The sequence below is a fragment of the Pituophis catenifer genome, unplaced genomic scaffold (genome assembly GCF_029215685.1).
Source record: "Pituophis catenifer annectens isolate HBS135680 unplaced genomic scaffold, rPitCat1.0.hap2 SCAF_2, whole genome shotgun sequence".
In the NCBI taxonomy this organism is placed as follows: domain Eukaryota; kingdom Metazoa; phylum Chordata; class Lepidosauria; order Squamata; family Colubridae; genus Pituophis; species Pituophis catenifer.
In genome coordinates, this window is record NW_027256882.1 from 280,334,799 (window position 1) to 280,359,585 (window position 24,787).

At 37.2% G+C, this 24,787-nt stretch overlaps 1 protein-coding gene across 2 annotated transcripts in view; it reads right to left on the reverse strand.

Moving 5' to 3' along the window:
- The window catches only part of WDR7 (WD repeat domain 7), a 224,561-nt gene that overhangs the window by 59,789 nt on the left and 139,985 nt on the right, over nucleotides 1-24,787 (reverse strand). For both annotated transcript variants that reach the window (XM_070935976.1, XM_070935975.1), the window contains one exon: nucleotides 9,066-9,252. In XM_070935976.1, coding sequence (XP_070792077.1) covers nucleotides 9,066-9,252 — 187 coding nt within the window. The remainder of the gene's footprint in view (nucleotides 1-9,065; nucleotides 9,253-24,787) is intronic.

A 24,787-nucleotide genomic window follows, 5' to 3' on the forward strand; every position in this document is an offset into this window, starting at 1 on the left:
GTAATGTTAGATATGGACCAATTTGAAGAGGTAGAGCGGAGGTGGGTGGATGCTGGGCAGAAACACCAGAAAGAAGCCATTAATTTAAAATGCAATCTCCTTAATGTACCTTTCTCGTGTTTTATGACTTTCAGAGCTAAATAAATAAATAAATAAATCGGAATGTGTTCTTTTTCTTTCCTCCTCCTCCTCCCACTTCCTGATGGGAAGGCATAGATTTTTCTGAAAGCAACAGGCTCCTTATTAATTCATTAATGACACTCTCTAGTGTTAGTATGTGGCCAGAGATTAGCCCCCTCCTGTAGCTGAGCCAGCTGGTCTATCAGAGGCAAGAACTGTGCATGAAGGAGCAGGCACACTGCCCTGATACCCAGGGCCAAATTAAAAGCAGATGCAAAGCTAATATGAACAAGGGAGCGTTGAGTTGGTCCCTATAGTCGGATTTTTATTGAGGGATATATATATATATATTTTACTCCTCTGCATGGTCAGTACAAAGAGCGCCTTCCGTGCATGCAAGGTGCATGCTATGCAGGGAACCTGCTCATGGTAAAAGTAATAAATGTCACTGTAGCTTGTATGTATGGATTTGGGCAAGGATCACGGGGACAATAGTGGAACATCTGCTGTGCAGAGAGAGAATTCAGTTCTGTCAAAGGGATCAGACGGCAGCCGAGAAAGGCCTCCTCTGCGGAAGGGAAGCAAGACCAGAAGGCAAAACCAGAAGAGTCAGAAGAGAGGATTTGTGGGCTAGAGGTGCAAATAAATTGACCCGGGGCAAAGACAGTTTTCTTATATCCATCGGGTATTTGTTTGTTTGTTTGTTTATTATAAATAATTCAAAGCACACACGATACAAGCAGGCAGAGAATGGTTTCTGAAACCCCCCCACAAACTCTTTACCAGACACAGCCATATGAGATACATGTACTCTCTTCTGTGATAAAGTGACATCTCATATTTATGTTTGGGTGGATGGGTGGGTGGGTGGGTGTGGGTGTATTTCTGTTCTCTCCTTGTACATTTAGGTGAGAATATGCACTGGGGAGCATGAATGAAGCCTAAGATGATTAGAAGGGAAGAAAGCTAAGAATGGATGAGTCAACAGCACCGTGAACCACTATCCAACTGACTGCTGCATAGGGATGTACTGGGGGGAGTTTTTCTACAGTATTTTCCCCAGCTGGCTTCAGATGAATCTGGTCCATTGTTCTTTCTTTCATTAGCTTTTCCCACCACAACACATTTTATCCATTCTGTTCAGTTTCTGGATAGGATTAGTGAACCTGGTAAACAGCAGCAGAAGTATTGCAAGTATATGAGTCACCAGAAGTACCAGATTGCTTACCATTTCTTTAAAATATTGTCAATCTCTCAAAGCGAAGGGAGGGAGGGAGGCAGGGAGGGAGGCAGGAAGGAAGGAAGAAGGGAAAGAAGGAAGGAGCAACGGAGAGAGAGAGAGAGAGGGAGGAGGAAGGATGTGTATGTGGGTGTGTAAGAGGAAGGAATGAAGGAAGGAGGGAGGAGGGAGGAAGGGAAGGGAAGGGAGGGAGGGAGGAAGGAAGGAAGTATATGAGTCACCAGAAGTACCAGATTGCTTACCATTTCTTTAAAATATTGTCAATCTCTCAAAGCGAAGGGAGAGAGGGAGGCAGGAAGGAAGGAAGAAGGGAAAGAAGGAAGGAGCAATAGAGAGAGAGAGAGAGGGAGGAGGAAGGGTGTGTGTGTGGGTGTGTAAGAGGAAGGAATGAAGGAAGGAGGAAGGAGGGAGGAAGGGAAGGGAAGGGAAGGGAAGGGAAGGGAAGAAAGGAAGGAAGGAAGGAAGGAAGGAAGGAAGGAAGGAAGGAAGGAAGTTCTTGAATTATGGACATAATTCTCAAATGGAAAGCTCAGTATGAATTGGTAAAATTCTAAAGTAATTCCACTAGAATTTGTAAAGTTTCCATGGTAGCAAGTCAGACATACAGTACTGAAATTTGCATATATCATAGTGCTCTACTATTAACTCACTGAAGTTTCTATGAGAAAAATCATGGATTTTCCTCACGATTTTTTCATTCCCATTTGAAAATACTATAGCTTGACTAAAACACCAAATGACTAGTTTTTCTCTGGTTAGGCAATCCCAGAAGCATATAAATATTAGAATTCTACTTTTCTTAAATTTAGGCTTCCAGAGTTCTTCTCATATTCAGGTACATTTTGGTACATTTCCATATTAAGGAGTCTTGCACATTCCTGGCTTTAACTGGTTATTTTAATGTGAAAACAGAAATATTTCTGTTTCATAAAGCTCTCTTGAAAGAAACAGAAGCAAAACAAGAAATAATACTGGCAAATTCCTTAGGTTAAACCAAATATCTAAATTAATAAATACATTTTGCTGCTTAATTACACAGTAGTGCATTGGACAAACTGCATCCAAGTAAGATGAATTAAACTGCATTCTTATACCTGGAAATTGTGGGTCAGGACGATTTCTATAATCTCTTTAAGTGTAGAATCAAAGCTGAATTAATACTAGTTAAATACTCTTAATTCTCTGGTGCAGTTAGCACGTTTTCCATAATTTAACCTTTCTGGGGAGGAAGTCGAGGTGGCGTGGAGGTGGAAATGGAGGAGATGGCAGGGAGAAAGAACTGCCAAAATGCAAAGAAGAAATTCAAAGATCTGCACACTACAGCTTAGCAATGTATTTTATTCAACACTTGCGCGCGCGCGCACACACACACACGCACACACCAAACACACAAAAAGATAAACACTGCATGTGTTTTCCTTTGTCAATAAATGTGAAGTGATTTTTTTCCCCCTCCGCCTCAGAACCACACGCTCGACATAAAAGCTCCTTTATAAACCATGCTTAACATCACAGACAGAAGTGAGGCAGCTGTGCGCTGTTATTGTGTGCACGGTAAATCAGGCACAAAAAAGGGGCAGCTCAGCAGGGCATCGGGAGGGTAAGATGGACACTTAACCCCCTGTACACATTGTTGCTCCATTTCTTTCCCTCTTAAGTCCCTCTGCAGTCAGTACAGTACCTGTCACGGATGTAACAGGCCATTTTCAATCTAAATCTTGTTATGGATTAATAAGCAAACACTTTCTCGCTTATTATGCAATTTATCATGATGAAAATTGCATTGGTCTCCTCAAGGCTACATGCTGATACATTCATTTATTCAGCAGCTCTGTATACAGAGAGCAATACTAATCTTTATGACAGCTAGAGGTATAGCAGGGAGCCTAAAATAGCATCTTGAAGAACTATACTTTGTCTTTATGGAAGCTCTGCTCAAAACAGACACCTACAAAATCTTACATGCACACAAGCCTAGCTCTTCCCTAAGGAGACAAAAATATTTTACTTTCGCAATACCCAGCTTGGTAGTAATAACATATACTTATTTCCTGTTTCACCAAAACCAGAAATTAAATAGTGATAGATGCCTTACGATTTATCCTTGCCCGATATCAGCATCCTTTGAGGATTTTCAGACAATGACCAAGTTTGCTTAAGGAAGGTAGCTGAAATGTTCAACACCACCACCACCACCACAAGAATAATGCAATATAAAGGAATACCATTGCTGAATTGGAGAAAATAATCTGCCCTCAATGTTTTGGGAACGGCACATATGTCCTCTATATAAAGTGGGTAATTTACTAAAAGGATCACATCTAGGAGTCAAAATTTCTGCCAATCAAAATTTAAAACCTGCATTTTCATTTGAGTTCATATAGCTTCAACTTCATATAAAAACATATGTTGAGGCTATGACTCTTTGAGGAAAACAATTGGAAAACTTTGATTTGCCCTCAATTAACAGAGACTTAACTATCTTACAAACTTTAAAAATCTGATAAGAAAAAAGCATATCAAATGAGTCAGACGGAAAACAACTGAAGACATATTAATAAATCCTTTTTAAATCGTAACAAAATTACTTTACATGATGGGACATCATCATTATCAAAGAAGCTTTAGAATATGATTTTTAGGCAAATGTTACACAGATAAAAAAGTAATTCTTGTGCTAGAGATGATGTTTTAGTTTCTTTTTTTCTAAGTAAGTAATATCAAATGATAACACTCTATGAGATCCAGGCAATAATCTTCAATTTTACATTAGTTTACTCAAAATGTTTATAATGACCTTAATGATTTCTACTTTCGTGACTCTTTTAAATTTATTTTTAATATTGCATTTTAATCCATTATTTCCTGTTTTGTGATTCTGAGCATATGCTAAAAATCAGGGTAGAATGTTTAAATATAATTAATATTAATGAGCAGCATCATTGTACTATGTGTTAAATAATTCAGAAAAGGGACAAAGAATCAAATCAGATAAGCTATATTAGTTGTCTATGTTGGCAAAAACTTTAGCTAAATTGGAGAACTCTTAGATAAAGAAGCTTAACATTGAACATCAGTGCTTGAATACATTTTTGGAAGACAATGAAGAAAACCACAATAAAAAACCCGACTTACTTGAGGTTTTAAAACGTTTTCTGACATTTTAGAACAGATTGAAGAAATTTGGTAACAATCAAAACTGTGTTTTATTAGATACAAGTATCTAAAGATGAGGCACATCTTAGTTGTGCAGGAATGAAAGGGAAAGAAATAAAACTCAGCATATGACTTTCTCCTCCCTAATTTCCTAGAGGGAAATATTACTTTTAAAATACAAAATACATTTAAATATTATATTTTATTATGTCTTTTATCTAGTATTGTAAAAATTGACAAAGATTTTTATGTTTTATTAGGCAAGAGTTAAGCACTCAGATAATTCAAATTTCAGAGAATGATAATTTTAAAAGGCTTTTATTACCATCATCATGGAAAGGATTTTTTCATAGCTCAGAGGATGTGAGCAGAAGGACAATGATTAATTCTTCCTTCCTCCAGAAAGCAGGAAGATACTTAAGTAAAAATATATTTTTTTGCACAATTAGGCCGAAAACTCTTTGGAATGGCTTGGTACATCTAATCGCTGTGATAACTGCACAATATTTTTATATCTTTGTTTATGAAAAATTCTTTGTTTCTTTTGATTTTATAGTTTGATTGATTTTTCTTCTCAAAAATTTATCATTTTTTAGATTTGCCTATTTATCAGATACTTCATGTTTACATGTTTCATCATATCATCATAAGAGATGATACTGAAATAAGTTTATATACATGGGCCAGGATAATTTTTACTACTTTTAAAAATCCTCTGATTAGGTTCTAGCATTAGACATAATGCATATTTAATTTTATGGTTGCATTAGGCATATATTAAATGCAAAAAGAAGTTATCCAGGTATGATTTTACACTAGTAAGAAAACACACTAATACATGCAATTATGCCAGCATTATTGAAAAATTAAAACGTGTGAATTTTTTTCAACTGTTATTGCAAATAGATTCTTCTTCTTATCGTACTTTTTCTGAATTAAAAAATATTGCTATAAGTTTTTTTAAAAATAATCATCATTCATAATGGCATCTACCTTTAGCCTACACAAGAAGAATGTTACACCAAGTTAATAACATAACTGTTATTAACCAAGTTAATAACAATAACATTAACAAGTTTTTGGAAACAGACTCAGTTTCGATCCTGGTTTATGATTATATCCACTGTGCTATCACATTAATAAAGTAAAGGGTAATGATGTATGAAAAGGTAATGACCCTTTTCATACATCTGATATACTCTTCCATATATAAAATGGAATGTGTTTTAACTTTTCTGCAAATTGTACATAGATGGATCTTATCCACAGGTTTAATATACCTTGTTTCACATATCTCAAGTTGTAAACAAAGATCAGGTTTATATATCTATATTGGTTTTTCTTATATTCACTGCTTTGTCCATACCTGCAGGGATTGCTTTACCACATGCATTAAACCTATTTTTAAGGATTGCAATTAAATAATCTCTGTTATGTTTCTCTGTTTGCTACTCCTTGTTTGTTTGCAGTGAATATTGTTGGTTGCGACAGCTGGTCTTCTTTGGAGTGGCCAGCCAGACTGGTATGGAAAGAGCTGTTCTGCTTAAGCCCCATGGTTCATATTGGATTCTTTGCTCTACAGAAATTGCACAAGCAACTTGTAGGCAACACCAGCATCCAGTGACACAATCTTGGAGATGCCTCCAGTGAGATTGTCAAAGGACAAATCCTAACCCTAACCCTAACACACGCCCCCCCCAAAAAAAAACAATTCACAAGGAAGCTCTACAGAACCCCACAATTAATTTGACCCAGTGAAGCCTGCGACAAATAAGTAAGAAGGAATAATAAATAGAGATATTGTAACAGATAACCTCTACAGAAGGAAGAGGAAGGAGGTACTTGAGAGAGGGGTTGGGAGTGGGACAAACATAGGCCCCCAGAATCTAACCCATCCCCACTCCCAAAGTCTCATAGGCTCAATTATTTGTGGTTTTGTTATCCGTAGTTTCATGTTGGAATATAAATATGTAAAATTTTCGATTAAAAGGTCAAAACAATAGCTCTTTTAAGAATTTCAACACAGAGTGTCAACTTAAGTTTTTCTGAAAGCAGTCAGAAGCTCTCTGGATGTTTGAAAGCTTTCATTAATCTGATTTTTAAATTATATTTCCATGAAAGAATAATCTAGAACAATGTTCTTGTTTTTAAAGAAAACATTTTTAGAAAATAACACATACACAAAACTTATCTCTGTGGGTTTATTCATCCTCTGTAGAATGTTATGTTACTTCACGCTAAAATTTAACTACTTCAAACAGATTTGAGTGTATTTTTAATAGAAAAAAAAAGGATGGACAGATTCTTATAAATTTCTCCTGACAGTAAATATGCATATTCATTGTCACTGAAGCACAGCCACAATGTATATATGAATTAATGGGCTTAACAGCGCGAGATCCAATTGCAGGTCATGAAACAAATATAAATATAAAACAACAGAGAGAGGCAGAGAAGTTTCTCTACTGCTATATTTAACAAAATAACAATGACATGCCATAAAAAACCAACAAGATGAAGCAAATTCTATTTTAAGTAAAATAGAAAAGATACAGGGAATGTGCAGTTTAGACTCCTGGGGATATGAAAAGTTTATTTCCTACTTGTCTCAACTCACATGCAAAATTAAATGGATAAACCATTATTTATTTGTTTGAGATTAATGTATTCACATGGTCTCTCTTTGTTTCTGCCTTTTCTTTCTGATTTCATAAAGCTATCGTGGCTGATTTCATAAAGCTATCATGGCTTCCTTATGAAGTCTAAAGTCTAAACCAGGGCTCTCCAACCTTATGAAGTCTAAACCAGGCTGAGGTCTAAAACCAGGTCTAAACCAGCTGGCTGAGGAATTCTGGGAGTTGAAGTCCACAAGTCTTAAAGTAGCCAAGGTTGGAGACCCCTGGTCTAAACCATAAATGTAGGATTGAACTGTTTCCTAGAAGCCAGGATAGCATGACTAAATTTTCTGTGGAAGGAAAGGAATGAATAAGACACATAACACTGGAATTCAATTGGAGAAGAGTATTTCAAATGAGTAAACCAAGATTGTTTGCCTTTTGATTGTGATTTTAAAGTAGATGCCTACAATTACACCCTAAAAGGGTATATATGCTTGTGTTTTACTGAAGTCACAATTTGTTCAACCAGCAATGGATTTGTATGTTGAATTTGCTAGACCTCAGGGTTTATTGATTATGGTCTAAAGGACAGATTTCTGGATGTGGCTGGCATACAGTGGATTTGTACTTTTGGATATTATTATTAATGTTAAAGTAGCCCCTATCCATTTATCCTATTTTTCTGACAGGTAGAAATGGTTCAACCCATAAGGAGTGTTTTCAGTCCTCCTCCTCTCCTTCTGTAACAGCAGGATTCTCATAGGTTACAATAAAAAGCAATAACACAATAAAATCCATGGTAGAAGATAAAAGGTCCTAAAATTCACCAATATAAAATGCAAAAAATATGGAATATAAAAACAAGCTACCATAGATCAGCATCTTCTCAACTACCAGAGGTTCTCCAGAACAAGCTTGGACTTTCCAGAATGCCAACAATGTGGCGACTAAACAGATGTGAACTGAAAGGGTGTCCCATAGCACAGATAAAGGTTTCAAGATTTCCCCTATCCAGTCATGACCAACTCAAGGGGATCGGGGGTCATCTCAGACTCAAGGGGGCCAGGGTAGCCTGTGTTGTCTGAGAGATAAAATGTGGCCAGCGTGAAAGTACAGAACACAGTAAGTTTCCCATCAAAGCAACACCTGTTTATTTACTTGCAGATAAATTGATACCTCCATGTAAAATAATAGAGGGGTGCTTCAGCCACTTCACCCTGTAATATGGGGACAATAAGGAGTTTCTCACAGGACAAATGAATTGAGTCAATTCTGGCTGCAGAGATAGTTCTGAAGGTAGCTTGGCACCACCAAGTCGTATGTGGCTTTGTAGGTTGAAATGAACACTTTGAACTTTTTGTTGTTGTTGTTAGTTGCGAAGTCGTGTCCGACCCATCGCGACCCCATGGACAACATTCCTCCAGGCCTTCCTGTCCTCTACCATCCCTTGGAGACAATTTAAGCTCACGCCGTCTACTTCAGTGACTCCATCCAGCCACCTCGTTCTCTGTCGTCCCCTTCTTCTTTTGTCCTTAATCTTTCCCAGCATTAGGCTCTTCTCCAGTGAGTCCTTCCTTCTCATTAGGTGGCCAAAGTATTTGAGTTTCATCTTCAGAATCTGACCTTCTAAAGAGCAGTCACGGTTGATCTCCTCTAGGACTGACCGGTTTGATCGCCTTGCAGTCCAAGGGACTCACAGGAGTCTTCTCCAGTACCATAGTTCAAAGGCCTCAATTTGAACTTTACCCAGAAGCAAATGAGAAATCCGTGAAGAGTCTTGAAGCATCGGTGAAAAGTGCTCATGGAAGTGACAGTCAATCAGAAATTGGACTATTGGAAATGTAATGCAAATGTCCCCATCAAAAACAAGGGAGGCCTAACATACATAAAACATTTTTCCTTTTTTAATCAAATAAGGGATAAATGCTTACTTTGAAAGTTGCTTTTCGGCATCTGCACAGAGTTCCAAAAGGCCCATCAGCACAGCAGACACGTCCATATAAGGCTCCCACACTGTAAACCCTCTTCCTATGAGGTCAATGGCAGTTCTTCGAATGGTGCTGTGAGGAGGAAGCTTTGGACTGGGAGGTTGTAGCAGAAGATAGGTCAAAGCTTTGCCTGCCAAACAAGACATGTTAGGAAGCCAGAGTTAGGGAAACAAGATCTAAATGTGGGATATTATGATTTGGGCAGATTGGAAGCTTATGGGGTTACTGGTTAAGAGTTCCTCTATCCAGTTTGCTAACTGGGGCCAAAAGTAAAAATGTTTGTATGTATGTATTTATATATATCTGTATCAATGGTGGGTTGCCCCTGGTTCGGTCCGGTTCTTGGGAACAGGTAGTAAAACTGGCGAGAGGCTCCGCCCACCCACCCGGATGTCATCATAGACGATCTGCACATGCGCAGAAGCATGTGCGCGCATGCGATCCCGTTGCGAACCGGTAGTAAAGGTAAGTCGAGCCCACCCTTGGTTTTTATGTATGTATAAAAATAAAGGAAAGCAATTCCTTCTTATACCCCATGTGCCATGTGTTGCAATAAGCTATATATACAGTCATTTGCATTGTGGGAGATGGCGATGTTATCTCTATATAGAATTCTTTATAGAATTCTATATAGAATATCCATATTGTCATGTCCTATTTTGGTGATTCTATGGGCCAGGTCTCTCCGCATATTCCGATTTTGCACTGCTTTGTTGATTTTTCTATGATCTGGCTGGTATCAGCTTTGATGATGTCTGGCCATCGTGCTCTTTGATGGTCTGTTTTCCTTTTTACCGCTAACTCTTCCAAACATAATTGTAAGAGAGAAAGGATTCTAACTCACAGCATATTAATGCCTGTATAAAATTCAGCTCTACTTTTCTCCAACCCAGCAACCTTAGAATGTGCAGAATTAAAAATCACATAATCCATGATTTTAGGATGAGAATTCAAGGTATCTCTCAATCGAAATGAGTGGGGAAAAAAAAAAGCTTAATTAGTCTTCATTTAAGAAGTGGGAGATAGAGAGATTGAAATAAAATGGGAAGCAGAAAGAGATTTCTTTTAACCTGACTTTTATTTGCTGTATGAAAATTGTTGGGAGTCAGAAAGTTTTGCTTACCTACTGAAAATAACTCAAACATATACCAACAACTCTGACCACTTCGGATTTAAAAATTATTTTTGTACGATTGGAAAATCTTTAGAGCAAATAATTAATAAAAATCTCAGGAGAATGTAAACAAGGGTGCCCTTATAGACACGGCTGTTCAATTTTTGTTAAAAGAATTAAATAAGGTAGGCCACAACTAATCCATTATCCACCTCTAACATCAATTTCCTTTCTCTGCTAATTTATCAAAAAAAAAAGTTCACTTTTGGAAAGCAAAATTAGGCTTTTGGACTAGTGGGCACATTTATTTTACTTTTTTTTCTTTTACTGTTTTATGATGTCTGATTTTAGGTCAATGTTGTGAATTGCCCAGACTTGTGGTTTTAAGATATCCAGACAAACAAATATTTTAAATAGATAAATAAATAAATAAAAATTCAAAATTTAATTTTGAAGCCTTGCCTAGTTATTAATAAAGGTAAAGGTAAAGGTTCCCCTCACACATATGTGCTGGTCATTCCTGATTCTAGGGGACGGTGCTCATCTCCTTTTCTAAGCCGAAGAGCCAGCGCTGTCCGAAGACGTCTCCTTGGTCATGCGGCCATCATGACTAAATGCCAAAGGCACACGGAATGCTGTTACCTTCCCACCAATGGTGGTCCCTATTTTTCTACTTGCATTTTTTACGTGCTTTCAAACTGCTAGGTTGGCAGAAGCTGGGACAAGTAACGGGAGCACACCCCATTATGCGGCACTAGGGATTCGAACCGCTGAATTGTTATTAATAGCTGTCATCTAAATGTGGGGAGTTACAAACTGGTCCCTAACCAAACCTTCCTGCCTCCCCATTCTTTTTTCCTATAAAGTTGTGGCAATTGTGGCAAGGACCACATGTACCCCCATGGGTACCTTCCTGTATCTGAAATGCTTCAAAAAATTAAGCAACTACATAAAGAGTACAGAGTTTTTACTTCAAGATCTCAAATCAACTATTATTAGATACCCACCCCAGTTACTGCTTATCAATAGGGGGTAGCTAGAAAACGTACATTAAAACTCCAGATCATAATAACTATTCCACATAGCAATAGCACTTAGATTTATATACCGCTTCACAGGGCTTTACAGTTCTCTCTAAGCAGTTTTACAGAGTCAGCCTATTGCCCCCAACAATCTCATTTTACCGACCTCCGAAGAATGGAAGGCTGAGTCAACCGTGAGCCTGGTGAGATTCGAACTGCCAAATTGCAGTCAGCCAGCAGTCAGCAAAAGTAGCCTGCAGTACTGCACTCTAACCACTGTGCCACCTCGGCTCTTGGTTTAAACACCTCGTTACATAGTTTAAACTTCCCAGAGAAAAGGATTCCCAACTGATTTACAAAAGATCAACATGTCACTCGGATGGGGAAGGAAGAAAGAAAGAAAGAAGTACTTTAGCACAAGTGCGTTGCAAAGTTCTAATATTGTTCTATTTGAACAAAAAGTATTACAGTCTTGCAAGGGAATAAATAGTTCAGAAAAACAAGAAGCTGGTTTTTTTTTCCCAACCAAACAAATGGAGTGTCACTGCGTTCCACACTTGGCTGTGCTTTAGCCTGCTGGGATAGTGGTGGGTGCTGCTGTTAAAATTGATTTCACAGACATCAGTTGAAGTTCACCCGGCTTTGCTGAGATTGATTGACTATCATTATATAGGTAGTCCTCGAATTACAAACACAATTGGAACCATAATTTCTATTAATAAGCAAGGTGGTTATTAGGTGAGTTGCACCTGACTTTACAACGTTTCTCAACCTTGGAAGCTTGAAGATGGGTGGACTTCAAGCTACCAAGGTTGAGAAACACTGCTTTACAAGCTGCTTCACTGCTATAGTTGTTAAGTGAATCACTGCAGTTGTTAAGTGGATCAGGCAGTCGTTAAAACAAATCCAGCTTCCCTTATTGACTTTGCTTGTCAGAAGCTGGCTTGGAAGGTCGCAAAATGGTGACACATGATGCCAAGAGCCCAGATTTTTAACATGTGACCATGGGAGAGGCTGCAACAGTTGTAACTGCAAGGACAAATCATAAATAACTTTTTTTCACTGTTGTTGTAATGGTCGCTAAACAAATGGTTCTAAGTCAAGGACTACCTGTATTATGAGGAACAGCAGGCTGAGAAGAATACAGAACAGGCCGTCCTCGAGTTATGATCACAATTGAGCCCAAAATTTCTGTTGTTAGGTGAGACATTTGTTAAGTGAATTTTGCCCCATTTTAAGATCTTTCTTGCCTGAGTTGTTCAGTGAATCACTGCAGTTGATAAGTTAGTAACCCAGTTGTTAAGTGAATCTGAATCATTGACTTTGGTTTTCAGAAGTTCTTAAAAAGTGATCACATGATCCCGGAACATAGCAACGGTCATAAATACGAGCCAGGTGCAAAGCGTCTGAATTTTGATCCCATGATCATGAGGATGCTGGAAAAGTCGTTAAGTGTGAAAAAGTCCTAAGTCACTTTTTTCAGTGTGGTTGTAACTTTGTTGTTGTCACTAAGTGAACTGTTGTAAGTCGAGGACTACCTGTGTTTGTTCTTTGACAAAAAAGAAAAACATTCATATTGTCTATTTTGAAGCAGCAACATCTCAGAAGCTAAAACCAACCCAGATCGGATCTTGCAATATAAAAAGCATGCCAATTATGAACTTAGAGGTTTTTAAAAAGTCCTTTCATTGCTTAGTCATGTTGCTTATTCTACCACTGACTGGTAATCTATAATTAATATAGATTAAACATTTAGGAGAACATTCTTGTACACCATACATTTTTTGGACCTCTTTTTGGAAGTAGGTTACAAGAACACCTTTAAGAACATAAATGATGGTGTGAATCTTCTTCACAGCACCATTCAAATGTTGTTTTTGCTGGCCTCTAATTGCCCTTAAAGTGCCTGAGGCTTTGAGCATATTATCTAAGATAGAATTATATAGAAGCATTATATAGAAGCATGCCACCTGTGTCACACATGCTATAGGTTCACCATCATGGGTATAGGGGGAATGGAACAATTGTTCCAAAATAATGGCCTTCATTGAAACAAATGGCTGACACTGTTGTTAATTTTTCTTTGTTTGGGTTACACTATCCTTTTCTAACCTTAATTACCAAATCAAAGTTTTATAAATTGCTCAGTGCCAGCAATCTGGAGTATGTAAGAAACAAATCATGAACCAAATGAGATTTGGTCCTATCTGCAATAATTTCTTCCATCTTTTACTCTTTCTTCCTTATTTTGTATAGTAACTATCAAAAATTACTGGGATCTAACTTTTTACGATTTGTTTTTTCAAATGTTTCTCTCCCGAACTATGAGAAAGACAAAGGTTCCACCCCCACCCCCTGAGAAGTTGGAAATAAAGATTGGAAATAAAAATAAATAAAGATTGGTAGAATTGAATGAATGATGACATGATCCAACTTGATCAAACTGACTCACCTATCACTAGGGTTTGGCTGGATCTTTATCGTATCTGCAAATATTTCTTGCATTCTTAAACCACGTTCTTTCCAAATAAAGCTTTCATAAAAATATTGGATGCAATGGCCAGGTTTATTTATGGATTTAGAAAAAGGTCACAGCTACCTTAAAACCAACAAAATTGAGTGAGATGAATTTGGACTGCCATAATGATAAACTGAAACACAGACCTGCTCATATCTTGATTCATGTCTTCACAATGTTCTTAGGGACCATTATACAAAAGAAAACTAAATAATAATAACCATGTTACAGTCGCAAAATCTGCTCTTAAGAGAATATTGCATCGTACTGAGGATAGGAGAGATCCAGCCCAAGTCATCTTACTGGCCTACCCAAGACTAGGTGCATAACTATGGAAGCAGATAAAATCTTCATCATCATCACCATCACCATCCACCACCACTGCTCTCATCTACGAGAATAAAAAGACGATGGCTTAAAGAATTAATAATTTATTTTCTGCATCTAAGAACTGCTGTCTGAGTCAGCCAACAGTAAGATTGTGGAGATGCTGAGCTGAAGTTGGAATTGATTGCAATCCCTTAGAACAAAAAAGATTTTACTAATGATGGTGGCATCAGAGAAAGTACTGAAGACGAGACTCATAAATGGTTGTGTGTTGATTGGTTTGTTTGCAGGAAAGAACAAGTAGAAACTTGCAGAATATTAGGGGATACATGAACTGTTAGGTCTTATAGAAGCATCATAAGGATTTTCTATTTAGATCTGTCTTTGCAGATTATGCTAGCAGCTGAAATTGGAGGCAATTTTTAAAAGCATTAAGAATAGGATAGGATAGGATAGGATAGGACAGGACAGGACAGGACAGGACAGGACAGGACAGGACAGGACAGGACAGGACAGGACAGAACAGAACAGAACAGAACAGAACAGAATAGAATAGAACAGAATTCTTTATTGGCCAAGTGTGATTGGACACACAAGGAACTTGTCTTCGGTGCATAAACTCTCAGCGTACATAAAAGATATAAGTGATAATCATGATCATAGTCATCATAAATATATTCATCATGAATTATAAGATACAACACTTAGTGATAGTCATAGGATATTAAGTAAGCAATCAAAATCATACTAGGAAACTACTGTATTTTGGGGGGTATAAGAACCACCTTTTTCCCCCCAAAAAGAGGGTGAAAATCTGGGTGCGTCTCATACTCCGAATGTAGCCTGCCCAGCTTCTCAAACTGAGGTTTCAGAGGCTGAAAAAAGCATCAGATATGAAGCTTCAGAAAAGAAGCCCCCAAACAGAGCTTCAGAGGCTTTTTTTCTGAAGCTCTGTTTCAGAGGCTTTTAGAGGCAGGAAAAAAAGCAAAAAAAAAAAAAAAAAAGCAAGGCACAGAGCTCACAACCAAGGAACCTGTTGCTAAAATTCACCTCTGGGAACAGCTGATTGGGGGTATTCCAGGAGGCCCATCTACCTGCCAATCAGCTTTTTTCTTATTTTCCTCCCCAAAAACTAAGGCGCGTCTTATACTCCGGTGTGTTTTATACTCCGAAAAATACGGTAAATAAAACAGTATGAATTGTAAAGATACAAGCAACAAGTTTATAATCATTTAGTTATGATTTAAAAAATCAATTCTTTATTCTCTACTTTCTCAGTATACCTATCTAGGTTTTACAAATGGGGCACTCTAGAAGCTCAAAGCTGACCTTTAATTTCTATCTGCTTCTGCCTTGTCCAGTTTTCCTAGAGACATCTACATTGGGCTTCCATTCTCTAACAGACATCATTGTCATCAAACTTGGTTGCTTCCACTGAGATTTCATGGATGCCAATTGTTTTTGCTCTATATCTCTATGAAGACATGGGATGTATAAAGCACTTTTCTTACGTTTGGTTTTCCGCAGATAACAAAGCACAGCACACATTTTCATTTACTCCACCGGCATTAATAGCTATATTCGGTTAGGAGGAGTGACTGGGAATCTCCCAATCCTTACTGTGTTACTTCATCAGCTCTCAGCCTGTTAAATGCAAAATTAATTTGGTCTACTTTTTCACATCTCTTCCTCCCCCTCCCCCCACTCCTCTTTTAATCAGAGGGGTAACCTCTACGTAACACAAGGCCTCTGCCATATTCATTTCCATCTCCAAATTATGGGTACTCAAATTGTGATAATGAATCTTGCCATGGATTACTTTCATTTTCAAATGAAGCCCATTGAAATAATGAACTGCAGCAATCATCCATTAGTAAAATGTGAATGTTGGGCTAAACAAGTAACTTTCCTAGATAAATGTAATTGATCATTACTGTGATTCTATTATACAGTATGCTTTTTAAAATATCATTCATTTAGCTACTTATTGCTGTGGTTGAGACAAAGTATTGATTTTTATGAGCCCCCCCCTTTCTCTTACAGGCAGTTCTCAAAGCTCAGCTCCTTATTTTTTTTGTTTACTGAACAAATTGCCTGCCATTTATTTAGTAGCTGAGAGGGAAGCTGGCCAATCAGAAAAACTGCCCAAATTTAACCTATGGAAAACTTGGGCTATTTTTCCAAAAGAACAAGAAACTAGGTCTTTGAATTCCATACTAAACCCGCATTTTAATTTATGAAATACTCCTCTTGCAAACGGCTACTCTGGAAGTAAAGGAAGCCCAGCTTTGAAACATATGAACGAACACCAACTCTGTACCAGCACACTAAATATTTCTCCTTGTCAACATTTATCTTGTTTAAACTGAGCTGGGAGGGAAAGAAAAAAAAGGGTGAACTAAACAAAAGTCACTCTGCTGCCCACTTCTCAGCCTTGGACATCTTTGTTTAAGCTTTGACTTGGCTTAAATGAACGAATTAATATTGACAAAAACATCAACTAAGCTAATGAGTTGTTAGTTAAGGCAATAAACATGTCACATTAGAGTCAGCAGCAGTGAAGAGGTAATTAGCCCTAGAAAAGCTCCATTGCGATCCTTTGCTCTTAACCTTTGAGTCCATTATCTAGTGCTAAAATAGCAGCCTCTATGCCAGTACAATCCAGCAATACACACCAGCCTTGGTACAGTAGCCAAGGACTGCATTAGCACGCATCTACTGGGCCTGGCGCCTTTAGTTATTTACCCAGGGTTTATTAACAAGTTTATTATCGTAGCTTGATATAAATTGCAATAAGGCTGCGGACGTTGGCAGATCTGGAAAAGAGAAAACAATGGCAGAGAATGACAAGGGAAAAGTTCCTGCATCCGCGCACTCTGGGTAAACAGATGAGTAGGAATTTTGAACAGATTCATTATTTTTCTGATTGGCGAAAGAGTCAGATTTTCTACATGAAAGAAGGGTATCTTGGGTGGGTACAAATAGAAGTCAGAACCATGTCGAAACTCTTACTGAAAGAGTATATAAAAGCAGCAAGTATAAAAGTATAAAGAAAAGCTAAGCAGAAATACAACATTTAAGGTAAAAAGTTTCCTAGGTTTCTTTTACACATAATATTTCAGTTTTTTTGTAGATTAGTTATAATTAGGGATATAATTATAATTAGGGATAATTAGGGAATATGAGTTTGCTAATTTTGATTACAACACAGTACTTTCATAATACGTCATTTCAATCCGGCTAGTTTTTTTTAGCAAGCCCTTTGCAGTTTACATAAAAATATATGACTTTCACAGCAATACTGCTGAGAAGGTCAGACAATTTTAATATTTATATCTTGTTCGAACTCCGATAGATTTACCAAGATGTCACCCGGAGCCCTTAATGTCTTTGTCAATGAAATTAGTAAAATGGCAAGGCACATTTCACTACTTTAATTGTTTTATTAAAGAGGTCTAAGATCTTATTCTAATTTACCTGTCAGTTTTTATGCCACTGCCATAAAAAAGTGCAAAGGTTTTAAAGGTGGCTTCCTCATCTATGCTAACAAACATATTTTTGTGCTAGTTGAAAAATTTTTGTTCCTATGTTCCAGAGGCAATAAGCAAAAGTTAAACGCTAGTGGAAAATAGACATGAAAACAAACAGAATGTGAGTATACTTTTCAAATTTTAATTTAATTTTAACCTTACAATTTAGGAAATTTTTATAATTAGAAAATTCTACTAATATTATTGAATACTGAATTACAATGATTTCTATAGTTAATTGGGCACATAAGTAGTTATAGTTTTAAGAAAACAGGGTGGATTCTAAGATGAGTAGTCCTCGACTTACAACAGTTCATTTAGTGACCATTCAAATTTACAACGGCACTGAAAAAAGTGACTTATGACCGTTTTTCACACTTATGACCGTTGTAGCATCCCTGTGGTCACATGATCAAAATTCAGACACTTGTCAGCTGACTCATACTTATGACGGTTGCAGTCTCCTGGGGACATGTAATCACCTTTTGCAACCTTCTGACAATAGGGAAGCCAGATTTACTTAACAACCATGTTGCTAACTTAACAATTGCAGTGATTCACTTAACAGCTATGGCAAGAAAGAGTTACCTGTATAAATGAACAGCTCAGATTTAGACAATTGAGAATAAGGTAAAGAACCAGTCTGCCAGCCAGCCTCCTTCTGCATTACTCTACCTTCAGAAAAGGAGTTAAGCTATTAACTTAGATCACCTAAGTTAATTAATGTCAGTTTCGGGACTTCATGTATTTTAAAAATAATATTGAACATCTTAATACAATGTGTTCATTTTTACCAGTAGCCTTGACTCCACCAATGATGGAATGGCAAGCATATCAATTAAAAATAACAGCCTGGTAAAATATCGAATTTCAACCGTTTTAAGGTCAAATCAATTACTGTAAAATGGCAATTTTGAACAGGATATATCAGAACACAAAGTTTGCAACATCCCGTTGTTTAAATTTGAAAGATTTGGCACATTGTATCAAAATGAATAAACATATAAAATAAGTAAGTCCAACAATGATCTGATCACTGCGCTGCTTGTGATCTGTTATCTCTACTTGAAAACCTGGGCAGAATGACAGCAACGCTTTAAATGTCCACAAGTTCTAACTTTTATCCAGAAAGTAGAAAATAAAAACCTTAACTGGACTTCAAAAATATAAAAGAGATCATTTGACACAGATATCAGAAATGTCATAAGTCTGACACCAAAACCAGAAGATTCACACCTGCCACTGTGTTTTGGGCTTCATGTGGATTGGCCATGTCAGCTAATTGCCAAATATGTCTATTCCTTACATTTCAGGCCCACAATTCCTTTGTTGACATGGTATTATTACAAATAAGATTGGAAGCATTTGTTTCTCAATATATGGTACACTGGAAATCAACATTTAGGATTCCTTTTCTCCCATAAGACTAAGATGCCCAACACAACAGCATCATTAGCCTCAAAGGAGTGTTTTCATTAAATACAACATATCACTATACATTGATTGTTCTCAATAAACTCGTCAACTACATTTCTAGAATTTCTCCCACTATTCCCTGAAAGACATGTCATTACAATTCTCTAAATCCTAATCACTCCATCATTCTAAAGAGATGAGAGATTCAATGATGCAAAAAAACAGCCCAGGAATCACTATGCTATTAAGTGGCTGCATTGACTGACACCAGAATAAGATAATTTTCCCCAGCATTTGCTTAATGACTGGTAGAAGTGAGGAATGGATGACTAGACACTGATTTTTAGTTGAACATCTTGCTTTCAAGAAACCTGAAATAAATCAACGTTTACTGATCCTCATTCTTGCTTTCAGGGTACCTGGATTCCTATATTTCTTTTTACATTTGACTATATGATGTAAGTATAAGTAAATATCAGAATTCATGTCGAAAATAAATATTGTTGACCCACAATATTACAATATGGGAATTATACATTAATTTTACCATATGATGGAATATTAGGTAGAAATAAATAAAATGCAATTGTACTTAATAAACTGCAATTATCCTGAAATGGAGATTATAGGGGACATAAACAGAAAAGTGACTGTCTTTAATTTGCACAAAAGTCAAAAGCAGAGCATGTGACTAAAACATATGCAGCCAAACTGCAGCTAATACAGTTAGTCCACCAATCATTCGGAGTTTTAAGAGCACTGAGAAAAGTGACTTATTATCGTTCCTTACGCTTACAACTGTTGCAGCAACCCCGTGGTCAAAATTTGGACACTTGGCAACTGACATATATTTATGACTGTTGCAGTGTCCCGGGGTCATGTGATCACCTTTTGTGACCTGACAAGCAAAGTCAAAGCCAGGTTCACTTAACATCCATGTTACTAATATAACAACTGCAGTGATTCACTTAACAACCATGGCAAGAAAGGTCATAAAATGGGGCAAAACTACTTAAATACCTTGCTTAGCAACAGAAAGTTTGGGGGTCAATTGTGGTCATAAATCGAGGATTACCTGTAAATACTTTAGATCTCAGCACCTATTAAGTGAATGTTAATTGTTAATTATGGGAAAGAAACATAGGAAATGTACTTGATGACTAGAAACTAAAACAGAGATGGGGTGTCCAATTCTGAATATGGATTTCCTCTTTCTACTGACTCAAATTATTATGTAAGTCACTGCTCAGTTATCATCATTAATGGGGATCAAGACATTGGCAGAGAAAAGCTGCAATTTTTCAGCAATGGCCCAGAGGCTTTGGAACAAGCTGTCAAACGAGCTATATTGTTATACTTGGCTGATTGGCAATCAGCATAGTCTGGCAGATGAGGAATTTTTAAATACCGTATCCGCCAACTTTTGCAACGTTAATTGAAATTAAAAAACAACAACAACAACAACCGGAACGAACCCTTATTTTTCACCATTGTCCAAATGCATATCAAAAGGCGAAATAACACTGTTTGAAATCCACAGCCATAGTTAGATTAAAAATGAGAATAATATCAATGAGAACCTCTTATCCTGAGTGTTTAATGAAATAATGTCTGTGTACTTTTTTTTTTTTTATCATTGCAATTGATCTCAATAGATGAAAAATAAATCAAAAGGGGAAATTAAGGCTGGTAATAAAATGCTGTAATGTAATTTTGCTGACCTGGACTGAGTGAGAATAAATGCAGCTATTTCATCAATAGTTTCACACAAATGCAATGGAAGGGCTCAGAAACATGTAAGAAGGGAGCAATCAACCGTTGTATGTCATATTTTATAACGTAAGCTACACCTGGCTTTTTGGGACATTATTCTGGTATACTTCTAATCAACCCTACAAAGGTATAGAAAGCAGCAGCGTTATTTTCTGCTGACATTTTTTCATGGAAAAGCCCAAACGGATAAATTTTAACACTGTACCTCAAATACATTCAAATGAGCCCAAAATTCTAATAAAGTCGGCCTCAGAGACAGAAAAGGATTAAATCAGCCAATCCTTTCTCTCTAACTCTAGCCTAGTTAAACTGACTGAACAATGCCATTTTTCTTCCTCTCAAAATCTGCAGTGGGTGAATCAAATGTGAAAGCACGATCAATTCTGTTCCAAGACAGTAAATGAGCTTTAGCTCAGACTTGTTTCAATTTATAGAGAGAAATCCAGCTCCACCAGATTTTAAGTGGATTCTTAGTTCGACTATGATGCTATATTACAGCGCTATGGAAACAGTAAATAATTTTTGGGCCCAAATTTGTTTATTATCTAGAGGGCGAGAGAATCAATGTACTGTGCTTCTCAAGCAGGCACCTGATTCATTTAGACTATTTAAAAAAAAAAAAAAAGCTCGTGACCTCTAAATTTAAAGTATCATTTAACATGATCGTTGAAAAGTCAAAAGAGGAGTGCAGCCTAAAACATTATTTTGCCACAGGATGAATAATTTGACAGGGCATTAAACTATTTTATTGAGTCAAATTAAGATAAAACTCGTGTGTGCAAGTTATGGGCAAAAGTGAACGAGCACAATCCAATCCAATAATTCTATTATTAATATCAGCAGAAGGAAAAGGTATAATTTGTATTTATACTCACTTACACAGATCTTAAGCATCACATCATGGCTAACTTCCCTGATGCTAAACCAGAATACCCATGAATAATGTAGTAGAGCAGGGGTGTCAAACTCGATTTCATTGAGGGCTGCATCAGGGTTGTGTTTACCTCGGGGGGCCAGGGTAGGGTTGGCTGAGGTAGGCGTTTTCACTGGGGAGGGCTGAAGGAGGCCGTTGCAGCTGAAAATGGGGGCCTGGAGAATGCGGCCCTCCCGAGCTCCATTTTCACTGGCAGAGGCACTGCGGGCCGGTCCTTTGCTACTTCCAGGGTGACCCCGCGGGCCAAATCTAAGCACATCCAGCCCGTGGGTCTTGAGTTTGACACCCCTGCTGTAGAGTATGTAATAAATACTTAATACTGACTGTTGTTATCTGGTCACAACAATGTGAGGTCACAAGCTGGCAGTTATTTAGCTGGTGTTGGTCTGTATATGAACTGAGTTCTTTCCAAGAACCTAACATGTTGTAATATATTGGGCAAAGTATATGTGAGGATCCAAACGGTTGTAGCTTTTTGCCTTTGGCGACTGATGGAAATGTTGGCAATACACGGATTTCCTAAGTGCCGTTCAAGATTTTTTGATATGTCATCCAGTATGCCGATAACCATGGGATCACTATGGCTGGTTTAGGTCATCATCTTTTAAATTCTACCTTCATTTCTTGATACTACTATTTTATTATTATAAATTAGTTCATCTTTAGAAAATGTTTGAAGTTTAAAGGAGCATTCCTAAAACTTCTGCTCTCTGGTATGCTTGACTTCCCCTTCTGTAAGTTCATAACTATCAAACCCCATACTGCATTAGAGCTGAGTCTAACAAAGTTGATAAAATAACTGGAATCACACAGGGTTTGATTAATAGTTTATTTAATCAAAATATGATTTGTTTAGCCATGGTTTGTTTAAGTTACTGTATTTTTCGGAGTATAAGACACACCTTCCCCCCACCCCCATAAAAAGGGTGAAAATCTGGGTGCATCTTATACTCCGAATGTAGCCCCGCCCAGCCTCCCAAACGGAGATTTCAGAGGCTGAAAAAAGCCTCTGAAAGAAGCGTCAGAAAAAAAGCCTCAGAAACAAAGCTTCAGAAAAAAGCCTTCAAACAGAGCTTCAGAAAAAAAGCCTCAGAAAGGCTTTTATCTAAAATAATATGGCAAGCAACAAAAGAAGAATCAGTAAAGGTTCTAACCAAACTATGCTAACAAATCTGGAGAATGACACAATAACCAACAGATCGGAAGAGGTTAATCTATATACCAATACCAAAGAAAGGAGATTGAACAGAGTACAGGTAGTCCTTCAGAAAAAAAGCCTCTGAAAGAAGCTTCAGAAAAAAAGTCTCCAAACAGAGCTTCAGAAAAAAAGCCTTTTTTTCTGAAACTCAGTTTCTGAGGCTTTCAGAGACAGGAAAAAAAAAAGTTTTTTCTGAAACAGAGTTTCAGAGGCAGAAAAAAAAGCAAGGCACGGAGCTCACAACCAACGAATCTGTTGCTAAAATTCACCTCTGGGAACAGCTGATTGGAGGTATTCCGGGAGGCTGATCCACCCACCAATCAGCTTTTTTCTTATTTTCCTCCCCAAAAACTAAGGTGTGTCTTAAACTCCAGTGCATCTTATACTATGAAAAGTATAGAATTTAATTAATGGTCTTCGCTCATAAGGTATAACAGAATAACAGAGTGGAAGGGACCTTGGAGGTCTTCTAGTCCAACCCCTACTCAGGTAGGAAACCCTATACCATTTTAAAAGAGGAATGGGTAATGGCTTAAACTAAACAAACCAGTATTAGCACAATTAAGTTGAATAAAGAAAATAATGCTTATGTTTGATGCATTTGAAATTCTGTAAAGACTGAAATCCTGTTGGTTGGCATAATACTGGGCATATTCTACAACAAAATATACTTTACCCACTTCAAAGATCAGAACTGAATTAATATGGAATTAGTCATGATAATAGGCTATTGCTGAGCACATTGTAAGCCGCCCTGAGTCTCCGGAGAAGGGCGGCATATAAATCAAAATTAAATAAAAAATAAAAAATAGAGGATTATTTATCTTGAGTTATCTATGAGTTGTAATCATGTGTATATGTGTGTTATGTATACGTGTACACTTTTGAGAGCAGGCAACAGAATTTCATTTTTAATGTGTGCTAGTGTGCCCACAGTAAAAAATAACAATAAAGGTTATCTATTTTTCTTTCTTTCTTTCTTTCTTTCTTTCTTTCTTTCTTTCTTTCTTTCTTTCTTTCTTTCTTTCTTTCTTTCTTTCTTTCTTTCTTTCTTTCTTTCTTCCTTCCTTCCTTTCTTTCTTTCTTTCTCTATCATCTATCTATCTATCATCTATCTAATCTATCCACCTACCTACCTACCTACTACCTATCTATCTGAAAATGGTAATCTCTCCCAGAATTTGTAGTTTTTACAAATTTGACATCAATAGCAGATTCTCTGCTCATCTAGACTATTCTTTCATCATTCATCAGAACTGTAAAAAAGTAGCCTGATTACGAGGACATGCAAGAAAATCCTCACAAGACCTTAAAAAAAAGTCTACCTTTTTTTTTTTTTTGCATGCAGCTGCCAAAAAAGCAAAATAGCAAGTCTTAAGCTGCATCAACAAAAGTAAACAGTAGTGTCAAATTAAGGGAAGTCATTGTTCTGTCTATTATGAATTGGTCAGATCACACCAAAAATGCTGAGAGTCCAGTTCTGGACATCACATTATAGGAAAAGCACTGACCAACTGGAATATGTCCTGTGGCAAACACAACCAAAATGACAAGGAACCTGGAAGAAAAAAAAAATGTATAAGGAACAATTGGATATGTTTAGTCTGGAGAAGTTTGTGGAAAGAGACATAAGCTTTCTTTGAGTAACTGACAGCCTGGGATGTGGAAGATGGAGCAGACGTGTTCAATATTGTTCCAGAAGGCCAAACAAGAAATAATGGATTTAAATTACAAGGTGGTAGATTACATCATTCAACAATGGAACCAACTACTTTGGGAGGTGGCAGACTCTCTTTCACGGTTTAAACTGAAGCTGGAAGGCCATCTGTCATG